This window comes from Panulirus ornatus, chromosome 56, assembly GCF_036320965.1.
Source record: "Panulirus ornatus isolate Po-2019 chromosome 56, ASM3632096v1, whole genome shotgun sequence".
Classification (NCBI taxonomy): domain Eukaryota; kingdom Metazoa; phylum Arthropoda; class Malacostraca; order Decapoda; family Palinuridae; genus Panulirus; species Panulirus ornatus.
In genome coordinates, this window is record NC_092279.1 from 21284994 (window position 1) to 21312431 (window position 27438).

A 27438-nucleotide genomic window follows, 5' to 3' on the forward strand; every position below is an offset into this window, starting at 1 on the left:
GGTTATGCAGTGGTTTACAAAAAGTTTCTGTGTATGCTCAAGAGCAATGGTTTCGACGTGTCGAAGGTGACTATTGTTATAAGTTTCTTTGAATAAGTTGGTATGGTGATGTCAAAGGGAGTTACCTGCTAGGGAGGTAGAACATGCTGCTATTATTCATTTTATACAACTCGTGTACTCCAAACATTATCATGTGAGTGGTTGTTATTTGGATCTATTTACTTGAGTTGTAGGATATATGCTTTAGCAGCTTTGTAGAGATGTGTGAATCGCTAAGAAGTTTCATTATAACATAAGATTGATTTCAAGTATTTGGTCCTCATTGCTGGGTGTATGTGGTTCTTCCTGCATGTTGAGTAATTTTGTGGTCTTGGAGCAACTAGACATAATTCTTAAGGCTCATTTTACAGTTTGTTGAGGCTGTTAATAATGTTTCTGTTATGTAGGAACAAATCTGAGTTTGGTAATCTATTAAAAGACCCTATATGAAGCTAAGTATATTATTTTTGCATTTCTGTTTATTGCATAATCAGATTTGTACCCTGCAGTTTTGTTGAAGCAGAGCATATGAAGTGATCAGGGAATACCTTGGGAAGTTTCATAATGCTTGATTGTCGATAGGGAGCTCTGGTTTCAGCGCATTATACTTGACAGTTATACAGTGGATGTGAGCAAATGAGGCAATATTTAACTTGCTCCTGATGCCACCTCATTGAGAAATGGCAAATGAGTATAAAATAATGTATGTACATAATGTAGAAGGGTGAAATGCATACACGAGAGAATGAGTCTGAATGGTTTGGTATACAGGGGTTGATGTAATGATCTGAACCAGGATATGTGAAGTGGCTGGCGAAAACCATGGAAAAGTCTGTAGGACCTGGTTATGAATATGGGGCTGTGGTTCTGGTGCATTGTACACGATAGCTTGAGAATGGATGCCAGCAAATTTGGCCTTTCTTGTATTCTTTTCACTACCTTGTTAACACAGGAAAAAGCAGTCAGATGTAAATAGATATACATTTACATCCTACCCCAAGTCCCTTCTGTTTTTGTCGGGCTCCTACAGCACTCACGAAGCCAGCCACAGGTTGTAAAGTGTAGTCACGTGTGCACATCTGAGTGATTGTTCTGTATGCTGTATATTGCGTGGTTTGCAGTTTTTTTATATTTGCCTTTGAGAGGGTGAATGACAAGGCAGGCAAGGGTTACAGGCTCCAACTGCAAGCAAGAAGTCTTCTTCAGTAAGACTGTATCATCATCTGTTGAAAAAAAGTATTGTTGAGGACTATTCCATCCACAAACAGCTCTGCTTAGCTTACTCCCTTTTGGAGTGCATCTCCAGAGCCAAAAGAATCCCATAAGTGGTTCTAAGGTTGAATAATAATACATTTATATACATATATATATTATTATTTTTTTTTTTTTTTTGAGGAAACCGGGTCGGAAAAGCGAGCCTTTAAGGGGAAAATCCTCACTTGGCTGCTTCTCCTCTCTTCTAAAACGTTTATACATATATATATAGGTGGCAAAGGTTTTCGGTCCCCTACCACTGCCCCTAAGTCACCTTCTTTGACATGTAGGAGTTTGTGGGCAGTATACCTTTTCCCATATCCTAGGGGATAATATATCCAGATTTCACCCATCGTACGGTCCAGCAGCCAACAACACATTTCTTCTTGTGAAGTGTGTTGCAAGCACAGGTGTATATTTTGTAGGAAATGAGCCAAGTAGTAAAGATTCATTGCGTTTGACATCTGGGTTGTTAGAAACATTTATGTCATCTTCATGATTATCCTCAAGAACACGACTGAAATCCCAGAGCTTCACACAATTATCCATCCCTCCTGTTTAAAGTAAGAAAATAAAAATCTTTAGTCATACCACTTCCAAATCAGTAATCTATTTCACCATAGCACTTGTATGATATCACTGTGTTCATTAACTTTACCCCCTCACAGTCAGAGCTACAGAAGAGTAAATCTGTATAAATTTATGTTTTGTTTGTTTGGCATCTCAAAAATGTAACATATACTGAGCCAGAATCAATTACAAGAATTACAAATTAACTCACCAGAAGCAAGAACATTACAGTCTCTTGAAAATGCAATGGTATAGATTGTTGAAGTGTGTGAAACCATTTCTGCAATAAGATGCCCTTGCGCCAAGTCCCATACTAAAACACGTTTATCACCACCAGCAGATGCTAAGAAGCGTCCACAGGGAGAAAATGCCAAGGCATCGATTACATCCTGAGGAAAAATACTTTTTGTGAATTTTTCTTTTAATAGCATCTTAAAAATATGTGTTAAGAGGTACAGATAAAAGTATGGCTTTTTTTTTTTTTTGCATAAATTAATGACAGGTTTTATAAATGATACGAAGGTCTGCAAGAGGGCTAGGTAGGGATTACATATATTTTTTTTTATACATATTTGCCATTTCCCATATTAGCAAGGTAGCATTAAGAACAGAGGACTTATCCTTAGAGGGAACATCCTCACTTGGCCCCCTTCTCTGTTCCTGTTTTTGGAAAAGTAAAAGATCTGATTGCATTTCCCACTTGAGCGAGGTAGCGCCAGGAAACAGATGAAGAATGGCCTATCTACTGTTTCCTGTTGGGCAGGGGAGTGGGGCCTGGATGTGGAAAGGGAGCTGTGGTTTCAGGGCATTATTGCATGACAGCTAGAGACTGAGTGTGAACGAATGGGGCCTTTGTTGTCTTTTCCTAGCGCTACCTCGCACACATATGTATAGTATAGTTAAAAGAATAGAAAAAATTAATATTACATAAAAGTGTTAAAGAAACAAAAAGTAATACCTTTAATACATTTTATGCTAAAGTTAAAGGTATGTCCACTACTTTTATGATTAGGCAATCTCGTCACTCAAAATATATCAGATCATGACTCATAAGAACTGGATTTTATGCAATTTTCATTCTTTCCTAATAAAACAATGAGGAAATAATGATTCTAGACCTTTCCATTTTAAAGAGATTATACAGTAATGATTCAAAATGATCATAGTGTATGACACTTCATCTGGCATCTTCCCATAGTTTCTAAGTGGGTATTAGCCACATAAGGGACAACCATTATGGTATTTCTTTCCTTGAACAGTGAAGCTTTTATTTTATTTTTATTCTTATGTTTTTTGTAATTCCTGCTTCCTATGATCTTTCCACCTTTAGGAGTCAGATCAATTCGCACCCTTGGAGCTCTGATTAGTTTCGTTTTATTCTCGTGAAATATTTTCTTTTCACTTGATATGGCCATGGACTTCCGTGGTGTAGCAGTTAGCATTGCTAACTGTGACGCATTCACAGGCAGCCCAGGGTTGAGCACATAGGTCCGAATCCTGGTTGTGGCAGTCAGTCCACAGTCAACCCTGTTCATCCACCCCTAGGGTTTTGTTGATGAAATGGGTACCTGGCTCAAGCTAGGGTACACATATATAAATACACCCCTTCCTGCATACTTCTGAGTTCCACTCTGACCGACCAGTCGTATCTCAAAATGGACATAACTCAGATGCATTTCAGCTTCGCATGTGGAATTTGTATATCTGTACAACATTCTTTTTTTTTTATTATTATACTTTGTCGCTGTCTCCCGCGTTTGCGAGGTAGCGCAAGGAAACAGACGAAAGAAATGGCCCAACCCTCCCCCATACACATGTATATACATACGTCCACACACGCAAATATACATACCTACACAGCTTTCCATGGTTTACCCCAGACGCTTCACATGCCCTGATTCAATCCACTGACAGCACGTCAACCCCGGTATACCACATCGCTCCAATTCACTCTATTCCTTGCCCTCCTTTCACCCTCCTGCATGCTCAGGCCCCGATCACACAAAATCTTTTTCACTCCATCTTTCCACCTCCAATTTGGTCTCCCTCTTCTCCTTGTTCCCTCCACCTCCGACACATATATCCTCTTGGTCAATCTTTCCTCACTCATCCTCTCCATGTGCCCAAACCACTTCAAAACACCCTCTTCTGCTCTCTCAACCACGCTCTTTTTATTTCCACACATCTCTCTTACCCTTACGTTACTCACTCGATCAAACCACCTCACACCACACATTGTCCTCAAACATCTCATTTCCAGCACATCCATCCTCCTGCGCACAACTCTATCCATAGCCCACGCCTCGCAACCATACAACATTGTTGGAACCACTATTCCTTCAAACATACCCATTTTTGCTTTCCAAGATAATGTTCTCGACTTCCACACATTCTTCAAGGCCCCCAGGATTTTCGCCCCCTCCCCCACCCTATCATCCACTTCCGCTTCCATGGTTCCATCCGCTGACAGATCCACTCCCAGATATCTAAAACACTTCACTTCCTCCAGTTTTTCTCCATTCAAACTCACCTCCCAATTGACTTGACCCTCAACCCTACTGTACCTAATAACCTTGCTCTTATTCACATTTACTCTTAACTTTCTTCTTCCACACACTTTTCCAAACTCAGTCACCAGCTTCTGCAGTTTCTCACATGAATCAGCCACCAGCGCTGTATCATCAGCGAACAACAACTGACTCACTTCCCAAGCTCTCTCATCCCCAACAGACTTCATACTTGCCCCTCTTTCCAAAACTCTTGCATTTACCTCCCTAACAACCCCATCCATAAACAAATTAAACAACCATGGAGACATCACACACCCCTGCCGCAAACCTACTTTTTTATACTACTCAATTTCTATCATGATTATCTCATTTTTAATTAACCGGCTTTATTATGTGATTCTGTACTTTCTTTTTACATTCTATTTAAGATTCTTTAGTTCATATTTCTTCAATTTTATTTTTCAATTTTTCGTTTTTTTCTGGTCATATGTATGGATGAGGATTAGGTGCATAGCATTAAAGGGATGGCCTTGATTAGGGCCTCAGCTGATGCGAGAAACAGCAATTATGTATAATGAATAATAATAATAATACAAATAAAATGGAACATAAAAAGATTGGGTATGTTATTACTTGTGCCATATCAAAATAAGGAATGTTTCAAATTTCTTAAATGTTTACTGGGTCATAAGCCTACTGCAATGATAAGTTAACAATAATCAGTTGTTCAGTCATCTGCAGTGATTTGGTCACTAGCCATGATTAATGAAAAAAGTTTTAGGTAATTTTAATAAGGTAGGTTAGCACTCATACATTAACTTGATTGTTAGGCTTGGAAACTACAAAGGTGGATTAGTTTAATGATAGTACTTTCGACAAAACTTGCACGTACCTTATGACCTGTTAGAACTCTTACACAATTTCCATTAAGTGCATCCCAAATTCGAATACTGCGATCACTCGATCCTGTCGCTACATAGTTGCTATTTGGATGGAACTGTACAACCTGTGGAGAGAAACAGTAAATTTCTTTTTATTTAAACTTGGACAAATAGGGAAAAAAATCTGCTATCTGGAGATGGTCAATGACTAGTATCTGCTATTAATATACTGACTCTGAAAATATCTTAAAAACAAATTATTATCAAGTTGCTGCGGGGTTAGAATGAGAGAATCGAGTCTTTTAGATATTATATTTCTAACTTCTGTAATAATCATAATTCTAAATAAAAAAGATGAAGTTTCAAAAAATTATTCAGACTGCTTAAACTTTTAGGGAACACACTAGTCTAGGATTAAATTGTCTTACTTTTTAGAAAAATCAGTGCTATATAATATCAGAAAAGGTTTATGTAATTCGTACCTTAATACATCAAATTTACTACATGCTTTTCTGCTTCGAGACTACCTTCCTTATATGACCAATTCTACACTCTTTCCCTATTAGAATACATTAACTTACATCAACATCAGAGAAATGTCCAGCAAATATTCTAAGTGGCTGATGGTGATCTGTTGCCCACAATCTACCAGTTCGATCATGACCACCAGAAGCAAAGTAGTAACCATAAGGTGCAAAACAAACGTCCCATACAGCAAATACGTGTCCTTTGTAAACAACTAAGCACGTCCATGTCTGTAGACTCCATAAACGAACTAAAATGGTCAGATTTGAAACCAAAAATTAGTAAATATAATAATTATAATTTTCTTTTACTGCCTAAATTTCTATCCCACCTTACAAAATACCATTAGGAACAAACAATCATTAGCCTTACTTGCACACATTCTGTATACAGCTTTAGCTGTAGGAGGTAGGCAAATGAGAAAGGGTAGTGAGTGGTGGGATGATGAAATAAAGGTGTTAATGAATGAATGGGTGGTAATTATATGGAAGGAATGCAGAGGGCTCAAAAGAGGGTAAATGAGAATTGGGGTGAGTGATCATCCCTAAACTTCAGGGAGAATAAGATGTTTTGGAAGGGAGTTAATAATATGAAAAACAAGAGAACAGTTAATGGGGAAGTGGTAACAGATAGTGAGGAGAAGATGGAGTGAATATTTTGAAGGATTGTTGAATGTGTTTGATGATGGGGTGGCATACATAGGATGTTTGGGTTGGGGAGGTACACAAAGTGAAACGGTCATAGAAATTGGTTTGTTGAAGAGGGAAGAGGTGGAAAAAGCCTTGCATAAGATAGAATGTGGCAAGGGGGCTGGAGTGGCTGGTACCGCAATTGAATTTCTAAAGAAAGTAAGTGACTGCGTTGATGACTGGTTAGTTAGGATTTTCAAAGTATGTATGGATTATGGTGAAGTGCCTGAGGATTGGCTGAATGCAAGTAGAGTGTCATTGTATAAAAAATGAGGGACAGAGATGAGTGTTCAAAATAAAGAGGTATAAATCTGTTGAGTGTACCAAGCTGTATAGGAAAGTAGTGATTGAGAGGGTGAAAGCATACACAACAACTGATTGGGGAGGAACAATATTGTTTCAGGAATGATTGCTTTAAAGAATATTTGTCAGAAACAGAGAAACATTGGGATTTGTAGGGGTGTTTATAGATTTGGATAAAGCATATGATAGGGTGGATAAAGCATATTGGGTTGATAATGATGCCTTGTAGAAGGTCTTATGAATATATGCTGTAGAAGGAATGCTACTAGAAGCAGAGAAGTTTATATTAAGAGTGCATGGCATGTGTTAGAGTAGGTAGAGAAGATCAGTGATTTCAGGTGAAGTTGGGTATGTGGGTGTTTAATTTGTTTATGGATGAGGTGGTGAGATATATGCAAAAGCCTCTGATAGTGGTGAGTATGCAGTCTGGAGGGGGTGAAGGAGCTTGAAAAAGGAGTTGGTTGTTGTTTGCTGATGGCAGCACTAGTAGCAGACTAGAGTGAAAAACTGAAGAAGCTGGTATTTGAGTAGGGCAGTGTATATGAAAGGATGATGGTAAGAGTAAATGTGATCAAAAACAAGGCTATTAGGTTTACCAGGGTGGATGGCCAGTTTAGTTGATTTAAGTATAAATGAAGAAAATTAGGAGGAAGGGAGGAGTTTAGATTCATGGGAGTGCATGTCATGAATGGAATAGTGTAAGTAAGTCATAGAGCAGGTGAGGGAGGTGAAGATTCTGGGAACATTAAGGAATGTGTGGAAAGAGAGGACATTACTTGGGAGGGCAAGAATGTATGCTTGAAGGTATAGTAATCCCAATGTTGCTGTGTGGATGTGAAGCATAGGCTATACATGAGAATGAGAAGGGTGAATGTTTTGGAAATTAAATGTATGTGGACAATATATGGTGTGAGGTGGTTTGATTGAATAAGTAATGAAAGGGTAAGAAGGTGGTGTGGTAGAAAAGCGTAGTCGAGAAAGGTATGGTAGAAGCATATAGATGGGGAGCTGAAGATGGCGTGGGCATATGGAAAGAATAAGTGATAAGAAGTTGACGAAGAGGACATAAGTAACAGAAGTGGAGGGGAAAAAGGAGAAGGAGGAGACCAAACTGGAGATGGAAGGATGGAATGAAAAACTTCAAGGATGGTTGGGGCTTGAACATGCAGGAGGGTGAATGGCATGTACAGGGTGGATTGAATTTGACTGATGTGGTATACAAGGGTCTCCATTCTGTCAATAGACTGAACAAGGGGCATATGAAGTAGCCTAGGGAAACCACAAAAAGGTCTGTGGGGTCTGGTTGTGGATAGGGGGCTGAGGTTTTATTGTATTACATATGACAGTTAGAGAATGAATTTGAGTGAAAAGAGCTTTTTCTTCATCTGTTGCTGGCATGATCCCACTTGCAAAGGTAATGGCAAACAAGTATAAAGAACAAATGTAGGTTCAGCATATAGAATGAGGTGGGCAGGAAAAATTTGTGCATTATCAAATCGTGTTATATCATAACACCTGTTTCCATATAAGGGAATGGAGACTGTGAGCCAAAAAAAAAAAATGAAATACTCAAAACATGTGAGTAATGGAAATAATGTATCAAATAATACTCAAAATGCCATCAAAGCAATGAAAATAATAATACATACATACATACAGGTATCTACCTGTTTGTCATCCATATTTCTTCAGGACTCTTGGGATAGTCAAGGTATGATTTATTCCTATATTATTTCTAAATGTGTAAATAATTATTAATTCGTGCATTAGGTGAGAACCTAACGAAGAGACCTACATAGAAAAAATATGTATAGAATAAACTTAAAGTAATATTAACAGAATGTGCCCTGGGTATTTCAAAGATGAAACCTATTATATTTCTACAAACTGCTGAGGTGCCTTTCAAACAATCTTTGCTGACATCCATCAGTTTCAATTATTTCTGCAAATTGCTGATGCACGTTTCAAGCAATCTTTGCTGACATCCATCAATTTCAGTTGGGTGATAGTGCCCTTTCTGAGAAGTTCTCTCACAAAAGAATCTGCAACTGTGTCAGTCTTCACATGACCATCAGAAACCCAGATTTCTTTATCTGTAACAACAGTTTTTCTTACTCCAGCTGACAACATTTCCAGATATTCCTTTTGATGAAAAGTTTGAGTAAACAACAGATCAAATTTGTAAGATCTTTAATGAGGAAAGGCTTCATAGGTATATTGGTTTGATTTTTCCTTAGAAAAGGCATTAAGTTTCTAGACAAATTAATAAAGAAATGGAATATGGCTCGGATCCATGGGCCCTACTAGGCGGGAGAAACTGTGTCATATGATGGATGGAGGTTTTAAAGATTCTTTATACTGACTGTCTGTACATACTGTCAATATAAATCCATGTCTTGATAGCTCTCTCTATAAAAGATATGTTTTCTATCCACCAATGACCACAAAATGAAAGTGGATAGCTCTTTCTATAACATATGTTTTCTATCCACCAATGTCCACAAAATGAAAGTGGGAAGTATGAGGATTGTTGAGCAAGGTGTAATCTTCTCCCCTTGCTATTACATTATGGAAAGGTAGTGCAAGGCTCACAATAGCTTTTCCAATTCCAAAATGGTAAAGCCACCCTTTAATGCATGATGTAGCATATGCAATCCATTACTGCTGAACATCACTAGCTGCAAATCTCTAAACTGATATAAACTTCCAATTTACATTTGGACCATCAATGGAAAAAGGCATGTTTTACAAGTTCAGTAAAGCTACAGAATCATGTTCTATTTCAAAAGAAATACAAGTGACTCCAAACTAAATAATTTGATATAAACCTACATGGTATATAACACTGACAAGGTGTAGTAAGTGACTATGGTGATTTGTTGACACAAACATATATAACTAAGTGTACAAGTTGAACAGAACTACAGGGATCTCTTAAATTACACTTATTTGATTTGCACTATTTTCAGAATAACATGCATGGTCCATTTACACCTTTTTTAACTAATGTAATCTTATGTTTGGAATAACATGATCAATGGGCTGGCAGCACGTTGGCTTGGTGTTGTTAGCAACATGAGAGAAGAGCATGTATGAGTGGCATGGATACAGTCTATAGTCATGGATAGATTCAGTATTTTGTGTGGCAGAATACTGTATATTGCATAACGTTTTAGCACTTGTATCATGACATTAGTGTCTTTTAATCTCCTGGTACCAGTACCTTTTAGCAAAATGGTAAGAGCAACAGACAGTAGTAGGTAGGAACATTTAGGTAGAAGCATTATGTAGGAATAGTTGGCAAGAATACAGGGCAAGAACATTAGGTAGAAGTAGTCAGTAGGAACATTAGGCAGAAACCTCTACAAACACTTGGCTAGACTTGCCCTTGCCCTTTGCCAGTGACCTATTAAGGGTGAGGCACTAAACGCTAGGAAGTGGCAATGATGTTCACTGGTTATAGAGACTCTTTAGCACCCCCTTGGAGAGTTCCAGAAGGGAACACGCTACAGAGATAGTATATACTGTTGTATTTCCCAAATTTCCATTACTTTCATTATTTGATTTATGTGTTTTTGAATTAAGCAACCATTTTCTAGAACTTAACTAACATAAATTGAGAGGTTCCTGTACTTGCGAACAAAACTGCTTCAAAATTTAAATCAAGAAAATAGAAAAGGTGACTTGAGGACAAACTTGAGACCTTTTTTATGACCTGAAACAGCTATTTTCATGATAAATATGGCTTAAAAAATATGAAAATCAATATACCATTTTTCAAGAATCTACAGGAACAGTGCTGCACACTAATTTTTATCCAATTACAAGAGGACCTTTAATTGGTCTCCCTTGCTACTTTAATCAATACCAAAAGTATTAAACTTCACTTCTTAATACTTATAATCATCCAAAACTTCATTTTCTTTACCATCAAAACTGTTAAATCATTATGACATCCCGTATCTTTCAAAACTAAAATCTTACTTTTACTAATATATTTTTAAAATGTCCTTCCTACTTGCATCATCAAACTGATATATGATTCTCTTCAACTTCTCCCATAATTCAAATCTTTTTTCAAAAGATTCACCTGACAGTGTTAAAAGGTCACTGGAATACTAACTTGTGCCATCCTCTCCACAAGTGAGAAGCAAGTTACGGTCAGGACTGAAGCAGCAGGCATAGACTGGTCCAGAATGGCCAAGGAGAGTACGAACTGGTTCTGCTGTCCTGTCATCCATCATACGCACTAGAACATCATCTGTAGAGATACATTCTATGAGATCTTGTCATCCACCATATGCATAAGAACACTCTCTGCAAAGATACATTCCCAGAGATCATACTGTTTCATAATAGAAACAAAAAATTTAATTCTTACACTTGAAAGACTTCTTTCTGAATCTGAACAACTGATAATCTACAGAAAACCTGTCCATGTTAAAAAAAAAGCTTCACAGATCCTAATGAAGTGAAATTTATCACATAAAAGAGTAAGAATTTCCTCTAATGACTGAGTATTGGACATTCACTAATCACTAGAACAGACTGAGATCCACAAATTCAAAATCACATCCACTGATTTGCTAGAAGTAACTGTACCCCTTTGTGATGGCATGCTCTACTGCAAGTAAAGTCAATTGGAAAAAAGGAAAACAGTTTCATCTAGAAATTTCAAGCTCACTTTTTCCATCTTTATCCTGATCTTGATTACAGCAAAGCCTAAAAGTTGCATGGGCCCTATAAAGTGGTCCAAAGACTGTATACAGGTACACCACTGGCTTCCCAGCACTATTGGTTCCAAAGTCTTACCGGATTAATCATTTTGCCTGACCAACCGTAATCACGTAATAATAATTCATCAACACACCTCTAACCCATTAATTATACATCTCCCGTGTGTTTAAAGTATACCATGGACTGCTAGAAATTTAAACAAATATTAAATGTTTGAGCACCCTAAGATGGTAAGTCTCCTTAGATTGTTTGAATCCATTGGTGTATCTAGGGCATGGCAGGCAGGACAAGTGCCCTGGGCGCCACTTGAAGGGGGACACCAATGGCGTAATGGCATCCTGGATCCAGACAATGATTCAGATCTTAAAGGTTTAGATTTCTTGACCATGAAAACATATCTTTGGCATTTGGAATCACATTGATATCATTATTAGTTCAATAGTTATTCACAAAAATTTATATTTCTGTAATGGCGTCCTGGATCCAGACAATGATTTGGATCACTCCCAAAATCTAATCAATTGGTCCTTGTGTCATTTCTGACGTTCCCTGAAAATTTCATCAAACTTTTTTCATAACTTTTGTTGAAAGTTGCTCACAGACAAACAACTGCTAGTAAAAACATAATCTCCTTGGCAGAGGTAATAAAGATAAAAAATAGTGGTGTCGTATGTTTGGACTGGGGCACAATTTCAGTGCTTGCCATAGGCGCTATATCCCCTGAATATGCCCTTGTTTGAATCCTGTGGGTCTCTTCGTCTTCTGTTGTTAGGCTGAGCAGAGGAAGGTGGATGTGTTGGAAATGACTTATTTGAGGACGAGGAAGGTAGATGTGTTGGACATGACATATTTGTGGACAATAGTGGTGTGAGGGGGGTTTGATCAAACAAGTAATGAAAGAGTAAGAGAGACGTGTGATACAATAAAGACTATGGTTGAAAGATCTGAAGAGGATGTGCTGAAGTGGGTTGGACATAAAAAGATAATGATGTTACTCTAAAATTGTCAATATTTTCAGGGAAACAGGAGCATGGCAATAAAAATTAGTAACACTGTTTTCACATCTCACTTCTTGATATGAGCAACATGAATGGAAACGTCAAAACTAATTTCAGGGGACTAATACATCAATGGGCAAATAAAGAGATCACTGTCTGTTTTCAGTGGAGTCATACCAGATTCTTTATCAATGTCATTCAACTGCTCTGCAGACTTCATGCATCGTAGTTTGCTGGGTGTGATGCTCTGTACTCGGATTTGTGAGTCTGCTGTACCATAGGCAAGAAGACTGGAGTCATCAGATATGTCTACCGCTGTAACACTGAAACAAAATCTCTGGTTACTGAGAACCTTACATATTCATGTAGCTTTATGGTCATTTATGACAGTAAAAAGACAGGAAATCATTCAGCTGTATATTATGGAAGGTGCATTAAACTGTAAAACCTGGTCACATTAATGATGTGGGGTAAATATGAACTACAGTATTACATTTTCCAACTGACTGTAAGGGCAAACCTTTGGGACAGAACTGAGATCAATCTTAAGCATTCTATTGGTGGAAACAATTTGTCAGTGTTGAGCTCTAACATGAAAAGACGAGAGATGAATGCATTTCTCATAGTGTATCATTTTCTTAACAGAATTCATGAAAATCAATATACACTCAATTCTCCATAATACACTTTAATTTCTTGATTTTCATACTTATACCACACTTGTTAATAATTTCCTACATTAGTGAGGTATCACCAGCAACAGGCAAATAAGCCTACTTCACTCATTCATTCTCTAGCTGTCATACGCAGTGCATTGAAATCACAGCCACCTATCCACATCCAGGCCCCACAGACCTTTCCGAGAATTTCCCCAGATGCTTCATATGCTTTGGTTCAGTCCATTGACAGCACATCACCCCATGTATACCACATCAATGTATACCTTATTTGCTCTATCACATGCAAGCCTTTCACCCTCGTGCATGCTTAGGCCCCAACCACTCAAAGTACTTTTCACTCCACCATTCCATCTCCAGTCTGGTCTCCCCTTTCTTATATTCCTTCCACTTTGATACATATACCTTATTTGTCAGCCCCTTCATTGTCTAATAATTTCATCATACCCCTCTTCAGCTCTCTCTCAATCTTAAGGTAGGGCTACTTGTATTAGAACATTCTCAAGGAAGTCCTAAATGTGTGTGTCACAATGGTTGTTCAGTTTGTTTATGGATGGGGTGCAGAGGAAGTAACTGCAAGAGTCTTGAAGAGAGGGGCGAGTATGAAGTCTGAAGGGGATGACAGGGCATGGAAAATGCATCAGTTGTTTGCCAAAGATACAGCACTAGTAGCAGACTTGAGCAAAAAAAACTGCACAAGTTGGTGACTGAGTTTGGAAGAGTGTGTGAAATGAGGAAGCTGAGAGTAAATGTGAATAGAAAGCAAAGTTACTAGGTTTAGCAGGGTACCAGTTTGAAGTCTGAGTGAAGAAAACTTGGAGGAAGTGAAGTGTTTTATATAACTGGGAGTGGAAATAGCAACAAATGGAACCATTTATGTGGAAAAGAATCATACTATGGGTGAGGGAGTGAAGTTCTGTTTGAAGGTGTAGTAGTCCAGATAAAATTTTATGGAAGGAAGGCATGGGCTACAGATAAGGCTGTTTAGTAGAGGGTGAATGTATTGAAACTGAAATGTTTGATGACACTTTGTGGTGTGAGGTGGTTTGATTAAGTAATGAAAGGGTAGGAGAGAGGTGTGGTAATAAAAAGTCTGGCTGAAAGAGCTGAAAAGGGTGTGCTGAAAAGGTTTGGACATTGAGAGAATGAGCAAGGAAAGGTTGAGAAAGAGGAGAATAATTCTAATTCTCTCGTAGGTAAATATGAAAATTACTTACTTTCCAGAAGCATTTAGAAAGGTGTAAAAGCATATTGATGGAAGGGTGTCCTTGGTTAACGTCACTCTCTTCAGGGCATCTCTGAATGCTTTTGCCTTTTCCATTTTATCAATATCACGCCTGAAAAATTCCTGAAACATTAGAATATGTACCTGGGCTAAAATAAAATATTATTTTGACAAATGTTTCCAGAAACTTTCATTCTATTGATGAGTATTCATTATAACCTAAATTCTTTCCATGTAAAAACATCTCTGCAATCCCAGTCAACAGTGAATATAAAATAAACATTTAACACTACAGTTTAATCAAATATCTTCCTTTCACATTTTACCTACTGGCCTCACTCTGAATTTTTTAATCAAATCGGTTAACAAACCAGTATCAACTCTCACATTCCATAGGGTTTTCAACAAGCACATTCAGGTTTTCAGCAAAAGCACCTGTAGGAAATGCCTTTATATTTTAATTCATTCTAAAGAACTGAACTTGCCCTCCCCACAATCGACTTTATCAATGGCCATAATGCAGTTTTTCATGTCAAGTGCCATAAAACCCCACATCCACTGTAAAATCTGCACATCTTCTATAAGTCATTACTGATCCAGACTTTTAGCATGAAATAGGGTACCACAGGTGGCTTAACAATTGATTTCAGCTATGGTCACTACAGGAACAAATGCCATGAGATCTTTTACCAGTGTTTTTGGAACCATGGCACATCAAACCTCACCAAACTAATAATGTAAATTGTCAACCTGGCCAACTTAGTCCTCATATCCTACAAGGACTCGTGTATAAACAAATATTTTGTGTGCATACCACCATGCTTGACAATACACTGCTTAAATATACTGATGGATTTTTGTGGGAAAATAGTTAGGTTGGCATGACTAGTTGTTTATAACAACCACCACCTTATTCACTCTCAGTGGTAAACTTGGCTCTACCCACTTCGACTTTTAAAGTATTCACATGGTACTGAGACAGCTTGTCCAATGCTGAGCTCATGCAGTAATCCTCTCCAACTCCAAACCAGTTCTTGCAAAACTCTCAGAAAAGAGTAACCTGCAGGAAATTGTTCCAACAATCATTCTCTCCCATGTTTATTGAAGCTTATAACAGTGACAAACACCTCCAATTTCTATGTATACCTCCACATGTTGGACATAGGTATCATTCAAATAATCTTGTTAATCATGCCTGCTTGCTCCCTGGGCCCTACATCCATCTCAGTTTAATTAGAGGTATAGTGTGTACCAACCATACCACATTTGCCTGTAAGGAAATGCTACTCAAAAATATGCACAACCAGGTACCTGTAGTATTAAGTACTTTGATAATGTCATGTTAAGGAAATATCAGTATAGAAGGCACTCAACTTAGGGTACAAGTATATGTGGCAAGTCATGAGAAATGATGATCTCGAACATGCTAAAAGATAACTGTTCTGCACCCAATAATCAGAAACTAGGAAGCTATAATAGTAAATGTAAAATAAGTGATTTTAGACCTCCAGGCCTACAGTTTTGACAACTATGTGACTAATGATAGCAATATTCTTGAAGACATTCTAACACTACATCCAAAATCTGCCATGCCTTGAGCTATATAAACATCTGATGTAATCATGCCCAGTGTAAGCACATTTTGTAACTTTAATTTTTGTTGTTCCCCTCTGGACCTTTCCTATTAGCACTCTTTTTTAAGTGTGATGCCAAACTTAAGAAGTAAATTCTAGTGTTGGCCTTCAGAGTGATGTGAACAATCTGCCAAGTATTTCCTTATTCATGAACTTAAATGCAGTTCAAATATTTGCTAGCAAACAGTTGGTCTCCTTAACTGTTCTCTTAAGGTGGTGCTCTGGTAATGGTTTAGGGACATGTCTACTCCCAGGTCTCTCTTACACTGTTTCTGGCAGGATATTGCCTGTCAGGTGAAATTCATATCAAAACCTTGATTCACTATGACCCATCCTAATTAGTTTAAGTTTGTGAATTTTACATGGTTTCTTTCCTACAAAGGCAGCATTAAAGGCAACTCTTTGATGCCTGAAACTGTGACAATGGCTGATACACACCCTCTGTCACCACTTTATCACCCCTTAGAGTTCTACACATTAAATTCAGCTTTATTCAAAGCCATATAAAACATGTTGACTCACTTTTCACACTTATGATTTACTTTCACATGTATTTCTTTCATTTCATTATGGGAAACAGAAAATCTGAGTGACAAAAACCCTCCTTCACCACTCCTCTGGGGAATCAATGACAACTTCAGTATTACACATAAATTATATATTAGCTCACTTCTTTTTATATACTCTCAATTCTTACATGTACAATTTTTATTTCCTAATAGGAAACGGAAGATCTGAAGGATGCACACCCTCCAAGACCTTCCTACACCATTTCTCCATCATTCCCCAGGGGCATCTTTGCATCAAGTTCAGCATTATACCATGGCAAGATAAGGTATGTTTGCTCACTTTTTTGTACTTATACTTTACTTTTACATGTATTTCTTTTATCCTATAATGGCAGACAGAATTATGAAGAGCTTTTTTTTTTCCAAATTATGAAAAAAATTTCTCGTCCAGTTTGTACAGTGAGGAGAGGAAGATTTAAAGTACGTACTATTGCTACATTGTTATCAATGCTGCTTTATCAACAGCAAAATATAAACAAAAATTCTGTTGATTTCACTGTAGCCAGTCCTTACAATTCTGGTAATGGAATTCTATTGCTGGGTGGAGCATTAGGATCATTCTTCTTACTCTTTTGAAGTGCATCTTTTTTGGGCTTCTTCTTCTTTGGCTTATCTCCTTCCTCCTCTCCCTCTTCTTCTTCCATTGCAAGGCTAGGTAGTTCAGGTTCCTTCAGTAGTCCATAAAAAATCTTGGATTTGTTAACTGGAAAACAAAACTACCATGAGTTGGTAGTTGTAGCTTGTATCCATTAGTAATATGTGACACACAATTAACAATTACCTGCTGATTGAATATGATAAAACAAGTGTTGTCTCCACATGTCAAGCTTATATTTTTAAAGATTCCTCATCCAAGTAGAGTAGGGGATATGAGAGGAGTTTAAAAAAATAAAGAGGCCCACCTGTTTGGAAATGGTCAGTCCCATCAAAGTCATCAGTAATTACAGCAGTCTTTAATGTATAAGATCACATAACTTCAAACAAAAAAGTAAAGGCAGTTCACCAACCTTGTTTTGGCGCCTCTCCTTCTTGTGCTCCTGCAGTTGCCAGGACCTGTGTACGAGTACGAGGTACACCTTCATAAACATCCAAATACAATCTGTCATGAATAATCCTTGGCACTGGTCCCCCACCACACTCTGTAAGGTACCGCTTCAAGTGTGAATATGTATCCCTGGACATTCTCACCGTGAACTGGCTCGATCTGCAAAATATGTGAATAGTCAATGCTTTTATCATATTTCTCTATCATTTAACAAAAAACAGGATGTGTCATCAATTACTAGTAAATAGACATAAAGAAAATATTTCATTAACTTGCACTGTAATATTTCTGAGTTCATCTAATCAACAATAAATGACAAAAGAGAAATTTAATTACATGAAAGCAGAGTATGTGAACCCTTAAACAGCAGCTGACAAATTCATGTGCTCTTACAAACTAGCAACCGACAACAGTTGATGAGCTAACTTTTCCCAGCTGATTTATGTCAGTAGCCTATAAAGTAGGTGTCCCTTTCACTGCTATGAATGTGTGAGGAAAAAAAATTCTTGCTGAGAAGAGTTTCAGGCTTCCTGAAGGTGTTTCTCTCAACAGTCTCTGTTGGTTTCAGACAACTCTGAGACTTAACTGGGAATAAGGAATGATGTTCTTCAGCAGTAGTCTTCCAACAAACAATCAAATTTACTTTTTGACAGAAACCTAGGAATTGGATTGATCTTAAAACTTTCACTGTGGTAGTTAAGCAAAGTACACTGTGTGTGGGATATTCTAACAAAGGCATCCAGCTCATTCTATCCCATGTTGATGTCTCAACCTCCTGAATATCAAACCCCAATACTCCTTGTCTTTATCCTTCCACAACTTCCTCTACCCCATGCTCCCTCTCCTTCAGACACATAGATCCTCTTAGCCTACTGTGGTTATCACACCGGGTCAGTTTTCTCATTCGGACTGCTTACTACCACATTTCTCTTACACTGTCATTTCTTTCACAATTAAACTTCCTCATACCAATAATTCTCTTGAAGCTTTTCACTTCCAACTCATTACCCCTCTACCTTTTTGAATTCAGAAGCCAAGACACACACCCATACAACACTGTCAGGACCACCATGCTATCAGATGTACCTTACCTTAACCTCTACTTCCATATGCTACCTAATGCACCCAAAACTTTAGTTCACTCTTTCTCCTTATGATTCTTTTCAACCCCAATAATTCCATCTACTACCATGCCCACTCCCACATACTTACAGCAGCCACATCTCCCAGATACATAAGGTACTCCACTCCCTTGAAGTCCTCTCCATTCAAACTTACACTCAGTCTGTTGTTTCTACCCCCAGCTCCATATGTTGCCTTCCTTTTCCTTAATTTCCACTTTTCAAACACTCTCCCAAACTCTGTCATCAGCTTCAGGAGTTCTATTTAGCCAACAGCCCATCAATGTTGATGGACAGTCATCCTCTCTTTGTGTGTCTTCATCTTTATTCATTTTTACACCTGTATTCCTTTACAGCCTTAGTGAGGTAGAATTTGGAACAGAATATTGAGTATTTGAGAAAATTCCTTATCCCTTCTTTTCCAACTTAATGGTAATACATGAGGGGAAGATTTCCAGGAGTCTGTTTTTATCCTTCTCAGTTGCCTTCTACTTCATGAATAAGATTAAAGCATAGTGTTCTTTCTACCATATCTCCAGATATTATCAAAGTGATGAATCACACTAAAATTAAATGGATTAAGGTGTAACATTTTGGGGATGGAAACAAGTGATGGAAAATTACTACAGATAATACATAAATATTCTGACTTGCCTAAAGTTATCCATGATCTGATATCCTGTCATGTGGTCCCGTGATGTCACCAATGAAAGCTTGTGTATATCTTCACGGTAGTAGTCTTCTTGCATGTTACCTAGTTTCTCTAAAAATGATTTGGCAACCTCCTCATGACCGTTGTACACTAGTTCTAAATACATATGTACAAAAACTGGGTACAGCACTAAAGAGGCTTCATGCTGTAATTGATAATCAAAGAATTAAAAAGATAAATCTTGTGGCTCAGATATTTGAAAAAATATAATGGGCAAAGTGGAAGTAACATCATAAACCATACTGAATTTTTCAGATGGGCAGTACTGGGCAATGGTTAAAGGCACTGTTACCCACATTAAGGTCACAGATAGAGAAAAAATAAAACTGTCCCTAATTTCAATCAAGATACTGAACATACCTATCTAATTCTGGGGTCTCCGTCAAGGATGCATGAGATCACAATGTGTTGTTTAATACATTTAAGGATGAGGTGGTGAGGAGATACATACAAAGGTGTACAGTTTGCTAGGGGCAGAGAATGTGAGCAAGGCATGGAAGGCAAATAAGTTGTCTGAGGACATCATGAACCTATTGGTACACGTATGTAGGTAGGAGAGATGGCCAGAGAGCATTATTGGATTATGTGTTAATTGACAGGCGCGCGAAAGAGACTCTTAGATGTTAATGTGCTGAGAGGTGCAACTGGAGGGATGTCTGATCATTATCTTGTGGAGACTAAGGAGAAGATTTGTATGGGTTTTCAGAAAAGAAGAGTGAATGTTGGGGTGAAGAGGGTGGTGAGAGTGAGCTTGGGAAGGAGACTTGTGTGAGGAAGTACCAGGAGAGACCGAGTACAGAATGGAAAAAGGTGAGAACAATGGAAGTAAGGGGAGTGGGGGAGGAATGGGATGTATTTAGGGAATCAGTGATGGATTGCGCAAAAGATGCTTGTGGCATGAGAAGAGTGGGAGGTGGGTTGATTAGAAAGGGTAGTGAGTGGTGGGATGAAGAAGTAAGATTATTAGTGAAAGAGAAGAGAGAGGCATTTGGACGATTTTTGCAGGGAAAAAATGCAATTGAGTGGGAGATGTATAAAAGAAAGAGACAGGAGGTCAAGAGAAAGGTGCAAGAGGTGAAAAAGAGGGCAAATGAGTGTTGGGGAGAGAGAGTATCATTAAATTTTAGGGAGAATAAAAAGATGTTCTGGAAGGAGGTAAATAAAGTGCGTAAGACAAGGGAGCAAATGGGAACTTCAGTGAAGGGCGCAAATGGGGAGGTGATAACAAGTAGTGGTGATGTGAGAAGGAGATGGAGTGAGTATTTTGAAGGTTTGTTGAATGTGTTTGATGATAGAGTGGCAGATATAGGGTGTTTTGGTCGAGGTGGTGCGCAAAGTGAGAGGGTTAGGGAAAATGATTTGGTAAACAGAGAAGAGGTAGTAAAAGCTTTGCGGAAGATGAAAGCCGGCAAGGCAGCAGGTTTGGATGGTATTGCAGTGGAATTTATTAAAAAAGGAGGTGACTGTATTGTTGACTGGTTGGTAAGGTTATTTAATGTATGTATGACTCATGGTGAGGTGCCTGAGGATTGGCGGAATGCATGCATAGTGCCATTGTACAAAGGCAAAGGGGATAAGAGTGAGTGCTCAAATTACAGAGGTATAAGTTGGTTGAGTATTCCTGGTAAATTATATGGGAGGGTATTGATTGAGAGGGTGAAGGCATGTACAGAGCATCAGATTGGGGAAGAGCAGTGTGGTTTCAGAAGTGGTAGAGGATGTGTGGATCAGGTGTTTGCTTTGAAGAATGTATGTGAGAAATACTTAGAAAAGCAAATGGATTTGTATGTAGCATTTATGGATCTGGAGAAGGCATATGATAGAGTTGATAGAGATGCTCTGTGGAAGGTAGTAAGAATATATGGTGTGGGAGGCAAGTTGTTAGAAGCAGTGAAAAGTTTTTATCAAGGATGTAAGGCATGTGTACGTGTAGGAAGAGAGGAAAGTGATTGGTTCTCAGTGAATGTAGGTTTGCGGTAGGGGTGTGTGATGTCTCCATGGTTGTTTAATTTGTTTATGGATGGGGTTGTTAGGGAGGTGAATGCAAGAGTTTTGGAAAGAGGGGCAAGTATGAAGTCTGTTGTGGATGAGAGAGCTTGGGAAGTGAGTCAGTTGTTGTTCGCTGATGATACAGCGCTGGTGGCTGATTCATGTGAGAAACTGCAGAAGCTGGTGACTGAGTTTGGTAAAGTGTGTGAAAGAAGAAAGTTAAGAGTAAATGTGAATAAGAGCAAGGATATTAGGTACAGTAGGGTTGAGGGTCAAGTCAATTGGGAGGTGAGTTTGAATGGAGAAAAACTGGAGGAAGTAAAGTGTTTTAGATATCTGGGAGTGGATCTGGCAGCGGATGGAACCATGGAAGCGGAAGTGAATCATAGGGTGGGGGAGGGGGCGAAAATCCTGGGAGCCTTGAAGAATGTGTGGAAGTCGAGAACATTATCTCGGAAAGCAAAAATGGGTATGTTTGAAGGAATAGTGGTTCCAACAATGTTGTATGGTTGCGAGGCATGGGCTATGGATAGAGTTGTGCGCACGAGGGTGGATGTGCTGGAAATGAGATGTTTGAGGACAATGTGTGGTGTGAGGTGGTTTGATCGAGTAAGTAATGTAAGGGTAAGAGAGATGTGTGGAAATAAAAAGAGCGTGGTTGAGAGAGCAGAAGAGGGTGTTTTGAAATGGTTTGGGCACATGGAGAGAATGAGTGAGGAAAGATTGATCAAGAGGATATATGTGTCGGAGGTGGAGGGAACGAGGAGAAGTGGGAGACCAAATTGGAGGTGGAAAGATGGAGTGAAAAAGATTTTGTGTGATCGGCGCCTGAACATGCAGGAGGGTGAAAGGAGGGCAAGGAATAGAGTGAATTGGATCGATGTGGTATACCGGGGTTGACGTGTTGTCAGTGGATTGAATCAGGGCATGTGAAGCGTCTGGGGTAAACCATGGAAAGTTGTGTGGGCCTGGATGTGGAAAGGGAGCTGTGGTTTCGGGCATTATTGCGTGGCAGCTAGAGACTGAGTGTGAACGAATGGGGCCTTTGTTGTCTTTTCCTAGTGCTACCTTGCACACATGAGGGGGGAGGGGGATGGTATTCCATGTGTGGCGAGGTGACGATAGGAGTGAATGGGGGCAGACAGTGTGAATTGTGTGCATGGGTATATATGTATGTGTCTGTGTATGCATATATATGTGCACATTGAGATGTATAGGTATGTATATTTGCATGTGTGGACATGTGTGTGTGTATACATTGTGTATGGGGGTGGGTTGGGCCATTTCTTTCGTCTGTTTCCTTGCGCTACCTCGCAAACGCAGGAGACAGCGACAAAGCAAAATAATAAATAAATAATTAGTACACTATGAACAAAAACTCCAGACCAAGACAGGATTTGGGTGAGTGTAAGAGGAGAGAGATGAGAGTAAATGTGAAGAAAAAGTCATGAGGTGGAGCAAGGGGATGACATAAGTGACTAGAACAAACCGTGTACTACTGGCAGACATTTCTAAATCTGGTGATCCAAAAACATGAATATTCTCCGTATTCCAGCTATAAGTCATCAGCTTTGAGTAATTCTCCAAATCTAGACTTAATCTGGCTACTGATGCTCACAGTCAACTAGAATTAACTGAAAACTGCATAAAAATTTCCTGTGAAAATAGATATGTACAAGTAAGTAAAAATGTATTTTATGCTTTTCATTGAACATTCCAGATGAATTACTGGTAGAACCACTTTGTTAGAGAGAGAGAGAGAGAGAGAGAGAGAGAGAGAGAGAGAGAGAGACTGAACTGTGTTGTCTTAGAGTTTGAAAACTAAACTCTTGAGGACAATACGTGTTGTGAAGAAGGCTTATTGAGTAAGAAATGATTGGGCAAGAGAGGTGTGGTAATGAGAATATGGTTGAGAGAGGTGAAAAGGGCATACTAAATGTACTGGACGTATGGAGAAGATATGAGAGGAGAAGCTGACAAAGGGTACATGAGTATGAAGTGGAGAGGACAAGGGGAAAGGGGAGACTGAACTAGAGATGCAAAGATGGAATGGATAAGGTTTGAGCACTCAGGGCCAAAACATGCAGGAAGGTGTAAGCTTTGCACAGGATACAGTAAACTGCAGCAATGTAGTATATAGGGGATGACATGCTCTCAGTGCTCTGAACCAGGGCACATGAAGCAGTCAGGGGAAACCACAGAAAGCTCTGTTGTATCTGGTTGTGGATAGGGAGCTGTTGTTTCAGTGCATTTTACATGACTGCTAGAGAGTACATGTGAGTAAATGAGGCCATTTCCTTTGTTCCTGGTACTGCCTGGCTAATGTGGGAAACAACATTCAGTATGAAAAGAAAACATATATTCTAACTACAATAAACCCACTGAGCAATATTTCAGAAATCTAGAAATTTCATATACTCACATATATTGCATGGTTTTAATACATATGGCTGAGTGATAATCAATAAACACCTTGTAAGCATCCAAACTTTTCTCAATAAATGCCTGGAGACTTTTGTATGCATCTTCATACTCTGCTGGGTCACCTTCACTCTTGTAGGCTGAAAGGACACTTGAAACCTCAGCATCACCACCAAGGCCTTGTTTTGCTTCTTCCACCTTCTCATAAAAATTTGACTCTTGCCTTAAAAGTTCTTCAGTTCTCTGTAACGTCATGTGATTTAGAAAGATGAACTACCACTAGTAAATGCACTTTTCTGGTGCACTACAATAAAGTTAATTTGGTTCTGTTACTTTCATTCTTTGAAATAAAATAACAATGAAAGAATACTAAAAGGTCTTGACCCATGTAAGGCTCATGGGCCCGATGAAATTTCACCATAGATGTTAAAGATGTGTTCAGATACACTAGACAAACTTCTCTAAATAATATTCAAGATGATGATGGAGAGGGGCAGAGTCTCTAGGGTGTAGAGAAAAGGGCAAACATCAAGAAGAGGCACTGAACCTCACTAGTTCTGGAGAATCTATTGCCTTAACCATTCCCTTAAGGGAGTTCCACAGGAGAATAGGCATCAGAGATTTAGGCAGAAAAATTTCATGCAATCCAGATTAAATGTGTAACCTGTGTTAGTCCATTCCCACTTAAATCCTTTGAGTATTTTAAAACATTCTATTATCTTGCCTCAGAGCCACTTTTAGCTTAGAGAGAGCTAATTCATTTCCTGAAGTCTGTCATCAAATGGAGGATTGCATCAACTTAAAGGGACCTTGATAGACCCCAAAGTTGTTCTGATTCATGGTTGATGAAATACAATAAAGTAAATGTGCATTATTGAGGATGGGCCACAGAGAAAGAAGACCTCAGTATGATTATTATGAAGCAGGAAATAAGGAGTATGTGTGTTAGACTTGGGAACTGACACTGATCCCATCCTGTTGCCAGAGTCCCACACTTGAGAATAGTAAAGGAGTACATCTGTTTGCTAGAAATATTAGAGCTGTATTAAGGTTCATGAATAAGGGAATATTCAGAAAGCTCTTCAAATTCTACATAAGGGCAAAACTGTAATATGCTAAAGTTTGGTCACAGCATCTTAAGAAGCACAAGGAGCTAAGAGGGAAAGTATAGGTAGAGAAGATAGCAACAAATATGGTACCATACTCAAAAAAGCTGAGTTAAAAGGAAAGGCTTAGGTCTCAAATTTCTTTAAGATGTAGGGATAGAACAACCACAGGACACAGCATGAAGCAAAAAATATGTGAAGTGAGGAAGTATATAGTACAAGACAGGTGGATGAATGGAATGAATTGAACAGACATGGTAAATGCAGAAAGAGTACAGAAATTTACATGGTTGAATGACAGCAAAAAAATTCTAGAAATGGGGCCCCAAGAGTGTAAAACTCCCTCGTCATACAGTGGTAATAACACTCAGCAAACTATAAACACACTTGATGAATTAATATCAGGAATTGAAAGCAGACATTATAATCTTCATTAAGATTTTAAAAATCATAAATTTTGGTTACTACAGGAAGTTAGGGGAGGTTTTCATAAGACCTGCTTACTTCTTGAAGTGTTTTTCCTGCTATTACCTTTTGCCAGACCTTAGTTGCTTTCTAGAAATATTTAATCTAACCTAACACAAGAATTTTCTTTATAGTACTTCCACCATCATCATAAAATGAAATATAATGTTGCCAATTACATTCTCCCAATCTAAATTTAATCACTCCTATTAAGTATGAGGAATTTATTGACATGTACCTTTTACAAATCCAGAGGGCATTTCAGTGGTATCCCTAAACCGGTACTTTACCTTAGCCTTTTACACCTTTGGTGGGTTGAAAGAATGTACAATAAAAGTCAAGTAAACATACTATATTCTTTTTTGAGGAGGGTTGTCTTACCGAATCATTTTTACCACAAAACAGAGTAACTTTAAGAAAGTGGGACTTTCCTTTTCCACTCTTAAAACCTGTCTTCTGATAATAAATGTTAATCATAAGGTATGAGGGAGAGGAAGAATGTGGGGTATAAATATTGTAAAACACAAGTAAATGTAAATACATAAAATAACATCGTATTCTAATGCTCAAAACATGTTGTGGCTTCTATAATTGAGTTCTAGTCATTATCAAAACAAGTATTCAACTGTGCCATGATTCACTTGGTTAGGAAGATGAACAGCGAGTTCAGTAGAATGTGTAAATATAGGAATCAAACGCTGTTTGGGGTAAATTTGGTGAGCATCAGTTTGAACTCCTAATTCATAAAGACATCTGAACTTGCCTAACATATCTGAAACATTATGATGAATTGCGGCATTCAGTGGAATGCATAATTGATAAAGGAAAATGGCTAACCGTAAATTCTACAGGCAGGTTTTCTTGTATTATAACTTCCTTAGTTTGTATGTTGATATATGAACCAAATAAAGCTCTATGGAATCTGAACAAAAACTAGGTGGTTTTTTCTGCCATTTGGGGATGTTAATTTACCAATTTCTTTGCACAGCGGGGACATATAAAAACCAATACTGGGACACCTTGGGCATCCCTTTTGTTCATTCGTTATATTTTAGATTTGCAAGAAAGTGTTACACTCCCAACTATTCGTCCTTTTTACCACACGGTTTCCCTCCACTTCAAAGCCCAGACCACTTTACTATATCTTCAATCTGTTGTTGTTAGAAGCACTACACATTAAATCCCTCAGTATTAACTGTGCTCAGTGTGAAAAACCCATTGTTACTATTTCGTTAAGTTTTATCATTTAGAAGTGCATGTCCGTCTTCATGCTTTTACCAAAGGTAGTACGAGGAAAGAAAAATACTTTCACAACAGGTAGGATGGGGAAAGAAAAATACTTTCAACAAAGGTAGTATGAGGAAAGAAAAATACTTTCAATACAGTACAAGAAAAATGTTAAACCTATGCTTCCAAAACGGGATTTCACCTTGTTTTTTTACTAGAACCCAGAAATATAAAAGGACAAGGAGAGTATATTTTCGTCAAATATTCGTAAGAAGTCCACGAAATATCGTACTAGGAAGCAAATGTGTACATTTGACTTTTGACTTTATTACCTTCATGTTATTTTTCTTCAGAAACTGCAACACAGCCACAAGTGTGTTTCTATCAACGGATGCGGCATGATCCCCCATTGTCTCAGTTTTTACATCTGGGACAGGTTGCTGGTGATTAACGGCCGGCATTACTGTGGCCAAATTTTGCGAGGGGACAGTTTGCATTCCTGCCCCTGCTACTCCCACCGTGTTCACCACGTTCACCATCGTGTGATCCGTGTTGTTCATCACCGCTTGGTGCGTTGTCAACTGCTGACCCGTCTGAAGGTCCACCCCAGCCAGCCCATTAATAATAGTGGGGTTAGCAGGAGTCAAACTGGCGTATGTAGGCCCTCCCGCGTCTGACATGTTTACAATCAAATCATCACCAGGCGAGAGTACACGATACTCAATACCACAATGTTAACAT

At 38.5% G+C, this 27438-nt stretch overlaps 1 protein-coding gene across 1 annotated transcript; it reads right to left on the reverse strand.

Annotated features, from left to right (window-relative positions):
- Nucleotides 1-1391: 1391 nt before the first annotated feature.
- On the reverse strand, nt 1392-27402 carry Taf5 (TATA-box binding protein associated factor 5). The gene is made up of 12 exons (XM_071694050.1): nt 27030-27402; nt 23951-24142; nt 19432-19634; nt 17619-17815; nt 17125-17314; nt 14401-14520; nt 12684-12829; nt 10895-11032; nt 5836-6029; nt 5266-5379; nt 2075-2252; nt 1392-1847 (listed from the first exon to the last, which is right to left on the reverse strand). Exons 1-12 carry the CDS (start codon nt 27375-27377, stop codon nt 1639-1641), a joined length of 2229 nt encoding a protein of 742 aa, XP_071550151.1. The 5' UTR covers nt 27378-27402; the 3' UTR covers nt 1392-1638.
- Nucleotides 27403-27438: the final 36 nt, after the last annotated feature.

What these genes read in the sequence shown, in the direction of transcription:
- Taf5 (XM_071694050.1), bottom strand. Translation starts at nt 27,377, where the DNA reads ATGTCAGACGCGGGAGGGCCTACATACGCCAGTTTGACTCCTGCTAAC. An exon ending in TGACATTGATAAAGAATCTG is followed by an intron (nt 11,033 to 12,683) that starts GTATGACTCCAC and finishes GTATCTCTACAG; the next exon opens with ATGATGTTCTAGTGCGTATG. An exon ending in TTGTGGAGAGGATGGCACAA is followed by an intron (nt 6,030 to 10,894) that starts GTTAGTATTCCA and finishes TGACCATTTTAG; the next exon opens with TTCGTTTATGGAGTCTACAG.